At 43.1% G+C, this 18,997-nt stretch overlaps 1 protein-coding gene across 2 annotated transcripts in view; it reads right to left on the bottom strand.

Annotated features, from left to right (window-relative positions):
• OSBPL10 (oxysterol binding protein like 10) overlaps positions 1-18,997 on the bottom strand; it is a 546,334-nt gene that overhangs the window by 101,011 nt on the left and 426,326 nt on the right. For both annotated transcript variants that reach the window (XM_044086441.1, XM_044086442.1), the window contains exon 5: positions 17,745-17,927. In XM_044086441.1, coding sequence (XP_043942376.1) covers positions 17,745-17,927 — 183 coding nt within the window. The remainder of the gene's footprint in view (positions 1-17,744; positions 17,928-18,997) is intronic.

The raw sequence follows: 18,997 nt of genomic DNA, 5'->3' as shown, positions 1-18,997 counted from the left end.
ACACATGCACACATGCACGCCCTGCTTATATAACATCGTCAGATGAAACAAGATAAAACAGTAGAACTCAAACCGTTCAATCTCTTCTGATCTCCAAGGCAGGGGGAAGGAGGGTGGGTATTAGGAATGTAGGCGAGATGGATCCCAAACATCTGAAGTTATGGTGAGTACATAACTAAAAGATGTTATGTGATCCTATCTCACCTACATTCTGACTGATGGGACAGCGTCCCTAGCACCTGAATCCTGGGTGGCTCACTGGAAAACACTCCTGAGTACCGTGGAACCAAATGATGCTCGCCCTTTAGATGCCACATCCAATTTATAGTGGGAAATGAAAGTGTGCGGATTTGACCAAGTAGCCGCAGCACAAATCTCGATATAGCGAGCTTGGAATGAAAAGCTATAGAAGTCGCCATAGCTCTGGTAGAGTGAGCTTTGATAGATGTTGTAAGTTGCTTATTCAAGAAGAATAAGCCTGAGTTATACAATCTCTAATCCATTTGGAGATGGTAGCTTTGTAATGGTTTTACCCAATTTACTGTCTGAGAAGGACACAAACAATTGGTCTGACTTACGAAATTGCTGAGTCCTGTCTAAATAGAAGCAACTGCCTGTGAACATCCAATTTATGGAGAGTGTATTCTGCTTCATTGGAGAATTTTGGGAAGAAAACTGGTAACTCCAGAGATTGTTGAAGACAGAGATTAGAACAGACCTTTGGGACAAAGGATGGATTAGGTCTAAGTGATACTCTATCCTTGTGGAAAATCAAGTACGGTGGTTTAATAGATAGGGCTTGAAGCTCTGAAACTCTTCTTGCAGAAGTAATTGCAACTAAGAAGGCAGTTTTCCAAGACAGATATTTTAAGTCACATGTAGCAGCAGGTTGAAAGGGGAGATGTTAATGCACGAAGCACCAAATCAAGATCCCACGGAGGCAGGATGAAAAACTGGGGGTCTTAACAGGCCCGCACCTTTAATAAAGGTCTTGCATAATCTGCTGCTCATCAATGGAGGATCCATGGATTCGTGGAATTTAGAGATAGCCGCCAGTTGGACTTCAATAGTAGAGACAGAAGATCCTTGATTAAACAGGGATGTTAAGAATTTCAAAACTTCCGGGATTGGAGCAGTGATAGGGTCTAAGCCCCTGAGTTGAGCCCAGATAGCGAACCTCTTCCACTTACTGAGGTACAATTTGTTAGTGGTGGGTTTGTGGGCTGAAGATAAAATGTGAATAACTTCCGGGTCTAATGTGTGACTTCTGACTAAGGTCGGAAGTGGAGGAGCCAGGCTGTCAACTTCAAGGAGTGTAGGGACTGATGCTGTCGTCCCGACTGATGGATTAGCAGATCCGAGTTAGATCTAACATCCAAGGATCGTCCACGCATGTTTCTTCAGGTAGGAAACCATACCTGACGAGGCCAGTATGGAGCAATCAGTATCATTGTGGACCCCAATTGAGAAGTTTTTGAATGACTTTGGAGAGAAGTGGTATCGGAGGAAAGGCATAAAGTAGCCCTGTTGGCCAAGGTTGTGCTAGAGCATCCATAGCTGCTTCCCTGATGTGGAGTCAAGGAGAAGAACATTTTGCACGTGTTTAGTGGTGTTGCAAATAGATCGCAGCACGTCCCCATCTCCTGAAAACCTGAGCTGCTACTGTTTCGTTTAGGGACCACTCGTGAGGAGAGAGAATTGTCCTGCTCAATTTGTCTGCCAATATATTTGATTTCCCCAGAATGTGGGTCGCTACCAAGAAACAGTTGGTAGCTACAGCCCATTCCCACACCCTCATGGCCTCTCTGCAAAGGGGGTAAGATCTGGTCCCTCCTTGTTTGTTTAGATACCAGACCACCGACATGTTGTCTGTGTGGATGGCGATGATGCCCTGAGGAAGAAACTTGTGTAAGGCCTGTAGGGATAGAAGTACAGCCCTCATCTCCAACACACTGATGTGGAGAAGAGCTTCGTCTGGAAGCCAGGAGCCCTGAACTAACCTGCCCAGACAATGCCCCCCCCCACCCTATCTGGGAGGCATCTGTCGTCAGGGTAACCACTGGAGAGGGAATAACAAAGGGGCTTCCTTGATTTAGACTGGACGTCTGAAGCCACCAGCGAAGGTCCCGTTTGCATGTTTCTGTAATCATGATGTGATGATTGAGGGGAAGGTCCTGAAAGGACCATTGAGTTGACAATAGCCACTGAAGAATCCTCATGTGCAATCTTGCCAGAGGAACTAAAAGAACCGTGGCAGACATTGAACCTAAAACTTGTAGGACCATCCTGGCTGGGGCTTTGGATCTTGAAATCAGAGCTTGAACTTGGCCCTGTAAAGTTTGGATCCTTTCGTGGGAAGAAAACGCATCAATTTTGAGTCTATCTCTGCTCCTATGAACCTTATGCTGAGAGGGCAGCAAGACAGACTTTGACCAATTGAATGTAATCCCCAGGGAAGCACCCAGGAGATGGTGGCTTTGAGGTTGTCCATTAGTAGATGCCTGGTGGTGGCAGTCAGGAGCCAGTCGTCCAGATAGGGAAACACTTGGAATCCAAGACTCCTCAGGTGAGCAGTCACTACTGCCAAACACTTGGTGAACACCCTGGGGCTGTGGTGAGACCAAAGGGCAGTGCACAAAATTGGAAATGACTGACTCCCAGGCTGAAGCGCAGATACCTCCTGGACGCCTGATGAATCGGTATGTGATAATAGGCGTCCTTGAGGTCTATGGAGCACATCCAAACCTCCTTCTCCAACAATGGGAGAATGGATTGTAACGTGACCATTCGGAATTTGGATTTAGGATTGGTTCAGTTTGCTGAGATCCAATATTGGTCTCAGGTCCCCTGTCTTTTGGCACTAAAAGAACCTGGAGTGATGTCCGGATCCGATCTGGTCTGTGGGGACCGGTTGGATGACTCCTTTTCGTAGCAGCTTTAAACCTTCTGCGGCTGCAATTTCCCTGTGACTGGGTGGTGGGTCCGGGATTTTTTGGACGGTGGGGTGAGCATGTGAATGGGATGGTGTAACCTCTGGCAATGATCGAAGCACCCATCTGTCCTGAGTGATTGACTCCCAGGCTTTTAGGTGCTTGGCAACGGCACCCGACTGGCTCGAGCAGCACAGCCGGGCAATCCCTCATGATGTGTGGGAGGCTGAAGAGCCACGAAAGGACTGGTCTCCAGAATTGCGGGCCCTCTGCCGCCTCTGGGACGGCGTCTCCCAGAAAAATTTCCCGCCCTCTGCCTCTGGAAGGGGAATCTTCCTGCTGTTGAGGAAAAACTTACGTGATTTTGAACCACATTTTCCCTCCTTTAGCCTTGGGATAAGGCCGAAGGGAGTGGAATAACGGGCACCTACGGCAGATAAAGTTTTTCCCTCTTGCTCACAGCGGTAAGGGTGTCTTTAACCTTGGGTCCAAACAAAGAGGACCCATCAAAGGGAGCGGCGAAGGAAGACTTGAAGGCCTCCAAGAACTGACACAAGCGGAGCCAGGCTTGTCTCCGTGAGAGCCACGCCTGTGCCTGCTCTACCGCCCCTTCGCCGCATAGGAAATGAGCCTCATGGACCGAGTTAGAAATTGACGTAAGGATAGCCAACTGAGAGCTAACCGACTGGGCTAGCTGCTCAGGTAGGTTACCCGAGAGGGAATCTGACAGCTCCTTGACCAGATCCCTCTGAAGCCTGGTAAAATGTGCCAAATAATTCAGAGACCTTAAAGTAAAGGCCGCTGAAGTCAGGGTGCGCTTCCCGTACCTGTCCATGCTCCTAGACTCCTTATTAGGAGGATGGACGGACGTTGAAGCCTCTGCCACGTCCTGTTGTGTAGCAGATGCCACCACCATGGCATCTACAGCCACGCCTTTAGTGAGGAACTCCTTCTCGGGTGGAGCAGATAAAAATTTATTAGGACGAGAAGGGACTGGTATCTGGATGTTCCCATGCCCTTCGACAAACTAAATCCAGGAGCTCGTCGAAGGGCGGAGACACCCAAGAGGCGGAGGGCTGAGCCCCAAAGGCCTTGAGGAGCACTGACTCATCAGCAGAGGGGGGTTTGGATATCCAGCCGCCTCGTTGTTTGAGGATCTCTAAGATGTCTGCAAAAGAGACATCATCCGAGGACGACCGGGACCCCTCTGCATCATCAAGATCAGTGTCCGATGTAATAGACTCGGGGAGTCCAAGTGCTTCCTCTTGCACGATCTCTTCCTTGGGGTTCCTCCAAGACAACTCCGAAGAACCCTCAGGAGGAGGGAACCCCAATGGGGTAACCTCAGGCCCAGGGGCTCCGCTGCCTACGGACAGGGAACTGCCAAAGACCCAGTCTCCACGCCCAGGGAAGGTGCCGGTAAAGCCGGAGAGATGGCGAAGACTTGGCCAAGGCACTCCTCATAGCTCTGGCCGGACCCCAGAATCCTGGGAGTGTCCGGTCTCCGAGCCATGATAGCAGACGGCAATCCTGCAGCGAAGCACCGAGAGGGAGGCTCGGAACCGAAAGCATAGGTCCCAAACATCACCCCGGGTCCAGCGAAGAAGTCCGTGTACCAAACTCGGACCCGAAGGCCGGGTTGGAGTAAGGGTCAGAGCCGACCCTAAGATCTCCACCGGCTCCAACAGCACCTGCTCCGACGGAGCCGAAGCGGTCGGAGGAGGAACAGCAATGGGATGGGCATGGGCTATCGGCTCCAAGCCAACTGGGTCAGAGCGAAACAAATTTTTGAAAGACTGGGGACTGGAACAGTCTTTGGAGCACCCTGTCTATATCCGAATCCGACATCCTCGAGGACTTAGAGGATACTGAACGGGTTCGAGATGGCCTCTCCAACGGCCCCAAAGGACTAGGGGACCGGCTCCGAGGCGACTCGATGACTATCGGCGCCGAAGGAATACCCACACTAGTTTCCATCGGTGCGAGGAGGACTTCAGCGCCGAGGAGGAAGTGTCTGAGCGGGCAACCCTAGTCGGCTCCGAGACCAGTGGAGCCGAAGGTGACCCGCCTCGATGCCCCAGCCATCGGCTCCGAAGCCAGAGGAGTCGAGACTGGTGGCATCGAGGCAGACTGCTCCGCCTCGGCTCTGAAGTCCTTGGAGCCGAAGGAGAAGCCTGCCTATGTCTTTTGGCGGCCGGATCCGACGGACTGGTCGGAGCCGACGCCTTTTTCTTTTTAGTTGGAGAAGGAGAGGATGCTAGAGCTTCTTCGAAGGAGGGTTTTATTAAGCCTTTAAGAATAAGTTTATTTTTCCTCTCCTGGAGGACCCTCGAGGAAAAAGCGTGACACACGCTGCATGACTCTTGTAAATGTTTTGCACCCAAACAATAAACACAGAGTGGTCATCTGTGATTGACATTTTAAAATTACATATGGTGCATTTTTGAAGCCAAGGCCTAGGATTCTGAGACATTATAGCAAAAAACAGTAATCCCTGACAGAAAAACCAACACTATCCACTTGATTTTCTAATCAAACTGACACTACCTAAAAATCGGTTTACAGCTGCCGATTAGGTAAACAATCCATAACAATTAAGTCAAGGGTACTTTGAAACCCTCTAAGGTTTAAGGGGGGTTGACTGACCGGGAAGGCCCTAAGATGAAGGAGGCCTGAAATCAAATCAACGCCCAATCACACTACAAAGTTCTCACAAAACTCCAAACACACCACAAAGTGAAGAATAGCCGTTAAAACAGCTTTTTATGACAAGAACAGCAAATTTCTGACAGAAAAAAGTTAGTAAATAAATACTACTCAGCTCAGCCAGCTCGAGACCACGTCTTCGCAAGTTAGCGGCAAACGAGATCTGGGGGACTGGTAGTGGTGCATCCTGGGATATAGTAAGCTCAGCCAATAAGAGACTTCGCTCTTTGGCATAAGCGTGCCGAGTCGGAGCCGAGGGATCGGCTCCGAACCCATCAGTCAGAATGTAGGCGAGATAGGATCACATAACATCACATATTTGGCAAGCATATACTCGTGAATGTGGCAACAATAAACCACTTTGAGCTACTGATTTTACCAGTATAACTTTCACATACACTCAAAGGTTCACAGATAAGACCTGGGGTAAATTGTCTATAACCCATCCATAGATCCAAGTTGTAACTGAATATGGACAGGGATGAGCTTTATTTTACATGGATTAGGAGTCTGTTCCAAAGCAGTAGAATCCTCTGTGAAATATACCAGTCCATCCAAGGGATTCAGCTGATGTTGCAGAACAGGTTTAGATTGCTAGTTAATTTCTGATACCATTTGACTTGCTGATGTGCAGTAAGTTCATCAGTATTTGGTCGGAGGATACCTTGTATGCCAGATGCAGGTCACCTGGTAGCAATCTGTAGGATACCAAGTATAGTTACAGGGCTTTGAGTTGGTTCATGCAGGATATATTGTTTAGAACTCGTATCCTTTTAGTAAGGCATCTTTATGGGCATTCCAGTTGTTGCATGTGTCTAGACAGACAAATGCCAAATGGGGGACTGTATTCAATGACTGGCCTAATAAGGCTGAGTGCAGGGGGAGAGTGACATCTCTAGATCTAGACACAATCCCTTTCTTTATAAGCTGTGCAATACAGACAAACTTTCTTACGACAATGAACACATGTTATTCGAAAGTTAGGTCACTGTCTACATAAGTAACCAAATACCAAACAACTGGGTCAGCTTTTAGGGGCATGTTGTCAACATTACAGGTAATTTCCCCAGGGTAGATGACTTCTCAAAGGATAGAATAATGCGTTTTTTTGGCATTTAGTTTCAGTCCATAATTTTGCCACCAGTTATTTATTTATTTGGGGAAAACCTTCCTGCGGGATGGCAAAGTCATTTAGGGATTAAATAACTGCTTCTACCTTGCAGTCATCTGCAAAACACAGTCATCCAGAGCTCTTTGGTATTGTTTGTTTACTTCAGAGAGGTATATGCTCAACAGGAGAGGTTCCAGCACTGATCCCCGGGATCTCCAATGGTGACTGGTCTCTTTCAAGAGATAAATTGCTCTATTTTGATCTTCTGCATCCTATGTGTGAGAGAGGTGGCACTCTAGTAGTTGATGTAGGGGTTTATTCTCAGTTTATTTAGCTTTTCAACTATAGTAGAGTGAAGGACTGTGTCAAAAGCTTTGGCAGGTCAAGGTAGGTGGACTGTATCATTCTACCTTCGTCAACTGCTTTGGTGACTTTTTCAAAAAGTTAATCGGGGTGAGCCTGCCTTTGATGTATTCAAATTCATACAGATCCAATGTTTGGAAGTTCGTTATGTTCTTACTGATTAGTTCCATGATAAGTCTTCCTATGGCTTTGCATATGACACTGGTTAGACTTATGGGTCTGTAATTGCCTAGGCTATGGAAGGTTCCTCCCTTATACAGGGAATGACTGTTCTACATGTTCTCTTGGTACAAAACCTATATGGAAGGCTGAGGCTGAACAGTGTTGGGGTGTGGCTAAATTGTGCTTTATTTTATTTAAGATGCATTCAGAAATATGGTCAGATCCAATTGAAACAGTATTTTTAGCTTTTGATAGCACTTTTAGGACTTGGTCTTGTGTGATAATGGAAGGCCAGACAGTTTCAGGTGTATCATGACAGAAGTTTGTTACATCTTCAGCCTCAGTGTACATAACATCATTCACAATCAGTTCAGTGCATTGTGCATTGCTGCATTGTGCTTCCACGATTATGAACATAACTGAAAAGGTCCTGTAATTTTCTGGCTTTGGTAGCTATTTTATCCTCAAATTTGACTTCTGTGGATTTTATTACGCTCTTGAGTTATTTCGATGATGAGGGCTCTATCATTCTGGGGATTATTCATCTTATTTTTGGTCAAAATTCTCTTCCTGTTATTGCAAAGCTTGTTGAACTCCCACTATGTGGGTTTGTTTCTGGGTTTTGCCCTACCCTTGTTCATACAGGGTACAGCTTCATCTAAGCAGCTGTTTACATGCTGGTACAGTGTGGTGGTGTACATTTCCACAAATTCAGTGGAGTTAACTGGGTCTGGTGGGGATTTGAAGTTTGCCAATGCATCACTTATGAGAGGGCAGTTTCTCTGAGAGAAATTTCTAAAAATACACTGGGTGGAAGGGGTCTCTGGTGTCCATTTTATTTCAAAGAAGATGGCTACAGAGTCAGACCTAGTAAGTGACAGAGATATACAAGGGATGGTACAAGATGCCCCCATCTCAGTAAGGACAAGATCCAATATGTTGTTACACCTTGTGGGTACTCTTACTAATTGTTCCAGGGAATTTGTATTGACAAAGTCCACAATTCTCTTTGCTTATGCACTAGTGGTGATGCATGTTTCTCAAGTCCACAGCTGGATAGTTTAGCTCAATTAAGAAAATGGTATTGGGTTTAATACTGCATGAATTTAGTTTTTGTAGTTAGGCACTGTGGCTTTATTGAGTCACAGACAGAGTTCTATAGCTAGCTAATATATGGCACTGTTCCTTTTTCGTATCAGGACACCTTCACTGTGCTTTTATGTAATAAAAAGTAGTGGCAGCAATACAAAACTATGAGGCAATGCAGTAAAGCCTCTTTTTTAATGTATTTTGACAAGTTTAAAAAATACAAATACTTTGCTGGTTAGTAGTTTCCCTTGTAAGAAATTCATTTATTTTACCAAGCGGAATCTTAACATTTTCATTCATTCATTATATTGGCCAGTTTGCCTTGTTTTCTTATGACTGCTTCATAATGGATGTCCAACAATAAGAGAAAGTACAACAAACTAATGATGTGGAAATTAAGATCACAATGCTCTACTGAATTCTACATGTTTTTTTTTAAATACTTACTACAGAGCTGCAGAATATGGTACAAGGGTGATGCATCCATTTTCCACTCTTTTGCTCTGCCTCAGTCCCCATGCTATCTCTGTTCACCAGACCAATATTTTTATGAAAAATGCAACTAAGAATATATCATTCTACTGTTATAGCACACACAAAATGTTTCTTTTTTTTTTCCCATAAGGTTAGAGAAATTATATCTACGCAAGTCCTACTTACCTATAACGGTAGAAGTTTGAATTCCTCACTGTCTAAGCAGCATTTTGGGTTATCTGCCAAGGTAACTCAGTACTGGCCAGATTTCAAAAGCTCAGACTCCCCACCCTCCTCCTTCCTGTGACAGCTGATTAGATGAGCATATCCTGAGAGGGAAGTCTCCACCTGTCACAGGAAGTGAGTGTTCAGGCATTTTCACTTTGACAAAGAAGAAGAAAGTACTTGAAGCCAAAATTATTTAGCAAGAGTAAATTCACAGCCAATCACAATACCATAAAAAATCAAATCCATAAACAACCAAATCAAAGAGACTGAAATTCACCCAACTATGCACGATCAGGGGAGTGGCAGGTGCATGGTGCCACTCAGGTAGTGAGGAATTCGAACATTTACTGTTACAGGGGTTCATGATTCCATTTCCCATTGCCCCAGGGGCATTTCGGGTGGATTCTCAAAGTGTACCTTACCTGGAAGGTGGAAGGATAAGGATCCAGTAGCCGCAGGAGAATTGTTCCAGCACAGCCTGCTCTGGACCTTGAAAAATAATTAAATTTATGGTGATTTGTGAAAGTATGAAAAAAGGACCAGCTTGCTGCCTCTAGAATGCTTCTAGAGTCCACCCATTTTCAATATGCCATCAAAGAGGATAAAGCCCTAGTCAAGTGAGCCTGAACATGGCCTGGAAGAGATTTACCAAGGTGGAAATAACAGAAAACAATAGCAGAGGACAACCATCGTGCAATAGTTTCTTACACACAGACTTACCTTTCTTAGCCTCTATAGTTGTTCAGCATTCCTAAAGTGCTTTGCTTTGTCATAGTACATGAGCTGCCTGTGCACAAGAAAGGTATGTAGAATCTTTTTCTCCCTTGTGTTTTTGGATCAGGATAGAACACTTGGAGATTGATGGATTGGTTCAAAGCAATTTCAGAAACAACTTTAGGTATTACTGATTGATTTGTGTGTAACACAACCCTGTCCTTCTGAAAAAATCAGGTAGGGTTGGCACACTAAGACAGCTTGCAGTTCAGAGACTTGCCTTGCAGATGTCAGAGCAACGAGTACAACAGTCTTCTAAGTAATTAGCCACAAAATCAGCCTAAGAGACAGGTAGAGGAGGAGGTAGAGTTAATTTTTTAGGAACAAAGTTGAGATCCCTGGGAGGAGAAATTTGCTTCTGAGGGATCTCATGTGCAACACTCCTTTCATAAACTGTTTCACCATAAAAAGAGACAAAAGAGGGACATCCATGGACAAAAGCTGAGATGACAGCAAGATGCATTCTGATAAAAGTATATGGCAAACCATCTCTGAGAAGCTCACACAAACATGTCAAAACACATTAGGGACCTCTATTATTAGCTAGGCACCACCTAGAAAACATCTTCCACTTGTAAATGTCAGATTTTCTAGTAGCAGGTTTTCGAGTGCCTTAAAGGTATCAAAATAGAATCATCTAGGCTGTCATCTGAAATTGCTCTAAGCTGACACCACTATTCACACCCCTGATGCGGTGGGGGCAGATCCAGACTGTAAGGAAGGTTGTGGCAATTCCCCTTGGCCAGTTCCATTAAATGGCAGAACCAACTTTGACTGGGCCAAATGGGGGTTTGTCACAATGATCTTTCTGAATCTTTAGAAGTATCCTGGAAAGCACTGGAAAGGGCAGAAGTGCATACAGGAACATTTCTAGCCATGGAAATGACAGAGCGTCTGACTTCCAAGCATGGCTGCAAGGATGTCTTGAACAGAATTTTTTAGTTGTCTGTTTTGAAGAAGGTGAACAGATCTACTCAAGGTGTTCCACACATCTGAATAAAGTCCTGGAAGGCCTCTACATGCAGCTTCCACTCATGAGGGCTGTCCAGAACCTGCTTAGTCTGCCTATCATTGTGTTTTGCTGTGACAGAATGAATGAAGCTTGAAAAGTCCGAGAATGATGTAGTCAGCTACCAGGCAATCACTGCCAACCAGCAAATAGGGTATGACCTTGTACCCTCCTTGCCTGTTCAATTAACACATCACAGTAGTGTTGTCTGTGTCCACTAGAAGAAGATCCAGAGTTCATAAATAGTGAAGAACGTTTAAGGCATGAATCACTGTCAACACCTCTAACATTTTTATGCTTTGGCGTGTCCTGAGGACTCCACAAGCCTTGTACTTCAACTCCCATGTGCATTGCTCCCCACACAAAACCTGATGAGTCTTGTCTGGACAGATTGGACTGGGGTCTGGAGAGAGAGGCAGTTGTGGATTTACAGAAAGCTGATCCCTCCACTAATGCTGTTCCTTGTACACAGTACCTGGAAATCAAAGTGCTAGGTCCATCAATTCTTCAAATACCATTGAAAGTTTCTCACATGTAGTCTGCCTAGTGGTATTATGAGGATCACTGATGCCAAGAGGCCTAGAACTTTGAGGAATTTCCTTGTTAAGTCCACGTCTGGAAGACAGAAATTAATGCAAGTCAGAAGTTGGTCTTCTGGCAAGAAGGCTTTCTTTTTACTGTATCTATCCAATACCACAGGAAAACAATTTTTGGGAAGGTATGAGAAACAACTTTTGAAGGTTCAAATTGAAGCCCAAGTGGGGAGAGGAGTCATGTAACCTTATCTAAGGACTCCAAGCACTTGGATACAGGATATGCACAAAATCATCAAGTCATCTAAGTAAGGAAATAATATGGATGTCAAAGGTACTGCAAATTCCAAACACTTTGACCAAACATTTTGTGGAGCAGTAGATAGCCCAAAGGGTAATGCAGAAAACGAATAATATAAGCCATATACTGCAAATCTCAAAAATGTCCTGAAATTGGGAACAACAGGAATATGACTATAAGTGACCTTGAGATCAAGAGTCACCATAAAACAATGGTCTGGAAGTAATGACAGGACCCTAAGGTGAGCAATTTGAATTTCTTAAGTTTTAGAAAGCTGTTTAGAAAGGACAAATCTAAGACAGGTCTCCAGAAGTGCTCCTTTTTTGGTACCTTTAAGTACCACAGGCACTGATTCTATGACACGTGTTTCTACCATGTGATGGAGCTCTGTCTGGTCTGGTGGGTGTGTGGGAATTCCCCTGAAAGGAGGAAGATTTCATATCCACTGTCAAGTGTATTCTCTCCAAATTATTCTCAGAACCCATTTGTCTGAGGATATTTTCAGCCAGTCTGAAGGCCTGAGAGAGAGAGCCTGGAGGAAAGAGAAGAGGTTAGGGGTGCTCTGTGACTCAGCATAGTCATTCCTTTGCAAGAGATTGACCCTTTTCAGGAAAGGTTCATAGGTGTGTACTAGGTTAATGGCCCTGGAGCCTCTACAAGCCTAGCCCACAAGATTACCTTGGCATCGTGCCACCCGACCTTAGTTCCCAGTGCCTCGGTCATGCAGAGCCATTGGAGTGATCCCCAGAGTGAATTTTCTATTTTCCATCCACTCATTAAGATTTCTCTTGAAGAGGGCCAGTGAGGTGCGTGACATGTATGGGAAGTTTATTTCATAGCATGGGCAGTCTCTGTGTTATGAACCTGTCCCTCTAGTATGTTCTCTTGATTGTGGTAGTAAGACTGAGGTCTCTGGAGTGTGTGGTGCGGAGGGACTGGGATATCTTTAGATGTAGCATTTCTAAAAGAGCTGAATCAGACATGGCTTTGTAAGTCAAGCAGAGATTGCCTCTAAGTAGGCGATATGAGACTGACAATAGTTGGAGTTTTTGAGTCTGTCCATATAGGACAAGTGTTTAAGGCCTAGGATCCTCTTTGTGAGGTACTTTTGCGGCCTCTCCAGTTGTTGCAGGTGTCTAGTGAGGTGCATGCCAAATGGGGTATTGTACTCAATGAGTGGCCTAATGAGGGAAGAGTAGAGGGAGACAATGACCTCTTTTTTTCCTGGATGCAAAACCCTTAGTAATGAGATGTGTCACATAGAAGGACTTTCTGGCTACAGTGGCAATGTGGTGGTCAAAAGAGATGTTGCTGTCAACCTTTGTTCCCAGATCTCTTATAACTCCTTCTGTGTTCAGTGGACTACCATTGATGTGGTAATTCATGGGAACCGGGTTTTTCTCAAAGGGGATGATGACACATTTTTTGGTACTGAGCTTAAGGCCATGGTTCTGACACCAGTTGTTGGTCTCATTGAGGCCTTTCCGTAAGATGTCAACATCTCTTGGAGAGTTAATAATAGCTCCCAACTTGCAATCGTCTGCGAACTTTGTCTGCCAGATACCCTTCGTGTTGGCCTGGACTTCAGAGAAGTAGATACTGAACAGGAGAGGACCCCAGGACCGAACTCTGTGGGACTCCACTTGTGACTGGTCGGCAGTCTGACTTGGAATCAGCTACTTTCACACTGTGGGTTCTATCTGTGAGCCAGTTTGCAACCCACCTAGTGATAGAATGGTTGATGCCTAGCTTAGTGAGTTTTTCTATGATTCCTGAGTGGGTAATGGTATCAAAGGCCTTGGCCAGATCAAGGTAGGCTGTATGAACCACCTTGCTTTCATCCACATCTCTGGTGACTGACTCAAAGAAGTCAACCAAGTTGAGCAGGCATGATCTACCCTTCACAAAACCAAACTGTGTGGGATCCAGAGTTTGTAGACTCCCTATATCCTTCTTTATTAGATCCATGATGATATGTTCCATAGCTTTGCATAGCAGACTTGTCAGGCTAATGGGGCGATAGTTCCCAGGGTCTGTAGTCACTCCTCCTTTGTTGAGAGGGATGACTGTAGCAGTGCGCCATTCAGTAAGGACAAAGCCTGAGGTGAGCCTGTGAGTGAACAGGGCACACAGGTGAGGTGCCAGTTCACTCTGTAGTTCATGAACTCCTCTTTCTTGATTTTGAATAATTATCCTCATGCCATTTCCTTTTGGATCCCTGACTTTTGCTTCACTGGGATTTTTGTTTGTTTTGCCGCTCGAAGGAAGACACCTTGTTTGAGGAAAACTTGGGTACAAGAAACACCCTAGATACACCATGCACTACTATGCCTCCATCATCCCACTGTTTGAGAATTTGTGTACCAGAGGGCCCAAATACCAGTTCAGAACTTAAAAGTGCATTCATAATTTCAGCTTTTAAATTATTAGAGAAGTTATGATTACATAAAGAAGCATACTGTCTTAATAAAACAGAAAAAACAGCATTTATTGAGACTGTATCTACACATTCAAGCACACCTCTCAAAGCAAGTTTTGAAACCTGAGTCAAATTAAAAACAATTTCATTCATACAAGACCTTTGTTCAGCGGGGGGGTGGGGGGTGGGGGTAGAGTGGATTAGATGAAACCAAAGACTTTTTATTTGAGCAGGCAGCTGGAGAAAACTACAGCTAGGTCAGCAGTCTGTCGTATCCGAGGAAACCCTCTATTTTTTCTGAGCCTTGTTAGGGACTGCTGGAACAGATACTGGTGTCCTGCAGACAGCTTGACAAACATCTTCTATGGCCAGTAAGAAAGTTGTGATAATCATAGAAACAGAACCGGGCATCTAGTTCTCTATAAGGTCATATACTCTGCCTAGCTCTGGGGCACTTCCTGACTGCTCCCAAGCAAAAACACCACTAAATCTAGCAATCTTCTGATGAAAAGTGAACACTTGTTTGGACTTAAACTCAAGTTCACCTTTTGAAGAATTAGAGTGACTAGATTCACTGTCAACTAGGAAATAACAATTGTCCTCATCAGATTCCTAATCATTCTCTAAAACAGAAAGGTCTCTAGCCAAACTAGCACTAGAGCCATGTATGTGAACACAACCACAATAATTAGCCGTCTGCAAAACACTCTTAGCCAAGGAAACTAAATCAGCCTTATAAACAGCTATAATCTGATTATTACAAACTTCATTAATAGAGAAAATATCTGGGAGACAGAGAATTATGCCTGGCAAGGGGAATCTTACCCAGGACTCCTCCTGCACCTAAATGCTTCATTCACCTATACCTGTGCCAAGTACTGGAAATGCTGTAGAGATGTGTCTATCCCCCTGTTCCAAGTGGCTGGCATAGTTACAACAGAGGCTTATAGTAGCCGAGGAGACTGTATCTGTCTTTACTGTTTTAATAAAAGTTTGTGTTTGAAGCTCATCAAAGAAGCTTGGTGTTCTGACTTTATTCACTGGCTATGTGGAGTGTGGTACAATAATATTTTGCAGCATTTTGTGGTTTTTAATAGTTTGCAATGTGTTCAAAATTCTTTTGCAACTGACAAAAGTTAAAAAAATTTCCAGTACACAAAGTCCAAACACCAAAGCAACCAATGTGCCAACCCAGTTTTAAAAATTAATTCCAAACAGTTTAATCATGATAAACTGCCAAAAAATAACATTTAATAGCGATTTAACTGCATTTTCTAGTCAAAGAGAATAAAATCTCCACATACATTCAAATGAATTAATTCACGGTAAAAATCACAATGAGATATTAAAAAACACAGAGAACAGCATCATGAGTGTTAAGTAAATAATGTGCAAATGCTGAAAATTCCAGCTTCTGCAATATGTTTCTGTCGAAATGTGAAACTAAAGCAAGAGTAACATCAGTAACCTAGTGTCTAACAGCACACATACACACCACACACTCCTGAGAGAAACTTTATTCATAAACAGTAAAAATATGCATTTGTAAACAGCAGCTGCTAAATAAGCTCTGCTACAAGCAGACATTCGCACAGGAATTTCTGTAAACTGTGACAGAAATAATATATTGAAATAAATATATTTTTAAATAAACATAAAAATAACAAGAGGAGGGTAGTCTCCAAATGGGGCTTATCTGAACTGTAAGCCAGAAAACCCAGTACTGAATCCTGTGAATAGTCTTCTCTGGATGTCAGAAAGACTGAACACACACTTCCTGTGACAGCTACAGGCTTCCCTCTAAAGATATGCTCAGCCAATCAGCTGTCATAGAAAGAAAAAGGGAAGAGAGTCTGAACTTTTGAAAGCTGGATAGTACTACGTTACGTTTGCAGATAACCCAAAAATGTCACTGAGGCAATGAGAAGGATGAACATAACTATGGAACAGTCATGCATTCTGCATGAAGTTTTAATGAAACACTCAAAGAGAAGAAAATGTCAGCAAATAATTTACAAGCATCTGTTACTTCTAAGGAAAGATGCCCTTGCATAGTATAAAAAAAGAAGCAAAAGCAAGCCTTTGTTGTGATTTGTTTAGAGCAAGAACTTTTTCCAAGACTGCAGAGATGGGGCAAAAATGCCACCAGAAACAAATCAAAAAAGTGAATTTTAAAATCTCTCACAGTAGTACTGATTGTAGTAAGTATTTTCGTGTTGATGAATTGATGAGCACTGAAGAAAAAAAAACATTTCAAATGTTTCTAGTTTTGAAACATTAGCCACTATTCAAAATACTATTCCTTTGTTTAGTCCCATGATTTTGTCAGAAAATGATTTAAAAAGCAATAGCAGAAACTATGGATTTAATAATGAAATACCAGACACTTTGCAAAACAGTACTTTGCCTAGTCTTGCAATCCAAGCTGTAAGTTACTTAAACAGTTACAGTGACAAACATGTTGAATGCAGTTCTGACAGCAGTATTAATGAATTTCAGAACAATGAAACATCAGATTTGATTTAATGTACACAGCTAGTAACAGCAAAGGCAGTCCAACTGGGAGTGCCTGTGCATGGGTCTTAACAGGGGTGTCCAGCCCCCAATATTAAAATTATACTGACAGATGAACTACCTGTCTTTAAATTGCCCATAAGTGTGTTTGGGGGTGAATGCGTGCGTCTATCTGGTGAAGTCCCTCCCATGGCTGATTCTATGCCACACTCAATGGCAATAATCAAACATGGTTTAACAATGACCCTGAAAAGGATAAAGCAGAAAATGGAAAATCACTGAATGTTTTCTTACTTTGTATACATGAATGCACATATTAAGTGGAATGTGATATGTATATCACACAAGACATATTTTTGTGTAGGTGCTACATCAATATATTTACAGAGCCTGCCACAATTGGCAAAGGCATACAAGTATTTTAGAAGTTGGGGTTGTACATCCTATTTTGCTAGAATGATCTTTCTACTTGGCTATTTCTATGACTCATGTTATACACAGAACCTCTTTACTCACATCTTGTTTTGTCTTCAAATTCTGAGGATCTTTATTTTACCAAAAGCAAAACTCCTAACCTTACATTTGCTCAGCAAGCTGTCTCCTGCAGCCTGCAGTAATTATTTTCCTATCAGGAATCTCTTTACTGCTTATCCCACCAAAACAGGAATGTATTCCCACAAACATATATCTAATACACAGAAATGTACATCTATCTATAGACACACACACACATCTTTCACTATAGAATGGTTCTGCAGCCATCAGAACTGTCTTATGTTGCTTATAAAATGTGAGGATGCAAGCTGTTTGTTTTGTACTTTTGGCCTTCCTGCAACACTCTGAACCTACCAATAACTCCACATACACTACAGACTGACACACTATCATGTTATGGCAACAGAAACATTAGTGTTCTACGTTTTTTTCTTGGACATCTAAATACCCATGTTTGTTCTGGATTATGACCAACTTGGAAGTGTGAAGCATTACACTATTTTTCTTTTTTATTCTTTCATAAAGTTAACATGCAGAAGATATTATCAGTACTGTTAACACCTGTCAAGCTGCTACTAAAAGGAAGAAAATGGACTACTGCTTTCAGTAACTTGTGTCAAGCATATATTTACTAACCTTGATTCAAATGGTCCTTGTTTTTCTAATGGTCTAATCTTCTTCCTGATGACTGGCAACTTAGTAGTGTCGATCACTTTGGTTTCTCCATTATTATAGGTAAATTCTAGAGTGCCATTCCACTCCCCTTGTGCTTTGCATACAACTGTAGATGTGGGATTGTGTTTCACTTCTGCTGTAACTCTACAATTTTATTAAATAAACAGAAATTACAGGCATTGGTCAAATCTAATAAAGGACAGCATATACAGTAAAAACATTACTTTCTACACTTTGGTTTCTACACAAATTATTACTAAAGTTCAGTTGCTTTAAACCTAAAAATAAAGCACATTAAACCAATTCAGTGCATATGTATATTAAAAATTGTATCAGCCACTGAAACTACACTTTAGCACCATCATGTCAGTACTCTGGATAAATGTTAAACAGTCTGGTTAATAAGCTCTCTGCCAAAAAAAATGTAGTTATTTCTCAAGTTCCTAGGTGTTACGGCTCTATAGCAAAACAAATTCCATTAGAATGTAGACACATATGAAGAAAGATCCTATAACAGGTATTTCGAGTATATCAAGTGCAGAAATTTTAGCTATTCACTACTTCTTTAGACTCCTGAATTTGGTTAATGCCTTTTACATGGGCCATTATTTTAATAAAAATCATAAATGATGTTTACCTAGTACAACCATAGGTTCACAGGAAGTTTACTAGGCTACTGGCCGTGAGGCCCTTATAAGCCTAGCTAAGAGTTTAGCCCATGTATATACAAATCAGCACTCGATGACCCTGTCCAGCAGGGACACTGGTGGAATCCCAGGGATGTATTTTCTATTTCCCATCCAGTTATCCAGGTTGCACTTAAAAAGGGGTAAAGAGGTATTCTGCTTGATATGGAGAGGGAATCTATTCCACAGATGAGGGAGCCTCTGGGACACAAATCTGTCCCGCCAACAAGTCCTACTGATGTCACAGATCAAGTTGAGGCCGCGTGTGCAGGTTACTTCAGTGGAGCTTGACTTCCAGATATGCAGCAGTCCCATTAAGGCAGGGTCCGAGATCGCCTTGTATGCCAGACAGAGGTCACCTCTGAGGAGTCTGTATGAAACAGAGTAGAGGGATAGGGCTTTTAGCCTATCTGTGTATGGAAGATTTTTGAGGCCCTAGATTCTCCTGGAGAGGAGCCTCTGTTGTCTCACCAACTGCTGCATGTGCTTTGTGAGGTACATGCTGAATGGGGCATTGTACTTAACAAT

The sequence above is a fragment of the Protopterus annectens genome, chromosome 10.part0 (genome assembly GCF_019279795.1).
Source record: "Protopterus annectens isolate FY-2018-M chromosome 10.part0, PAN1.0, whole genome shotgun sequence".
Classification (NCBI taxonomy): domain Eukaryota; kingdom Metazoa; phylum Chordata; order Ceratodontiformes; family Protopteridae; genus Protopterus; species Protopterus annectens.
The sequence above is the reverse complement of the archived record's forward strand: the minus strand, read 5'-3'. Positions and strand labels throughout refer to the sequence as shown.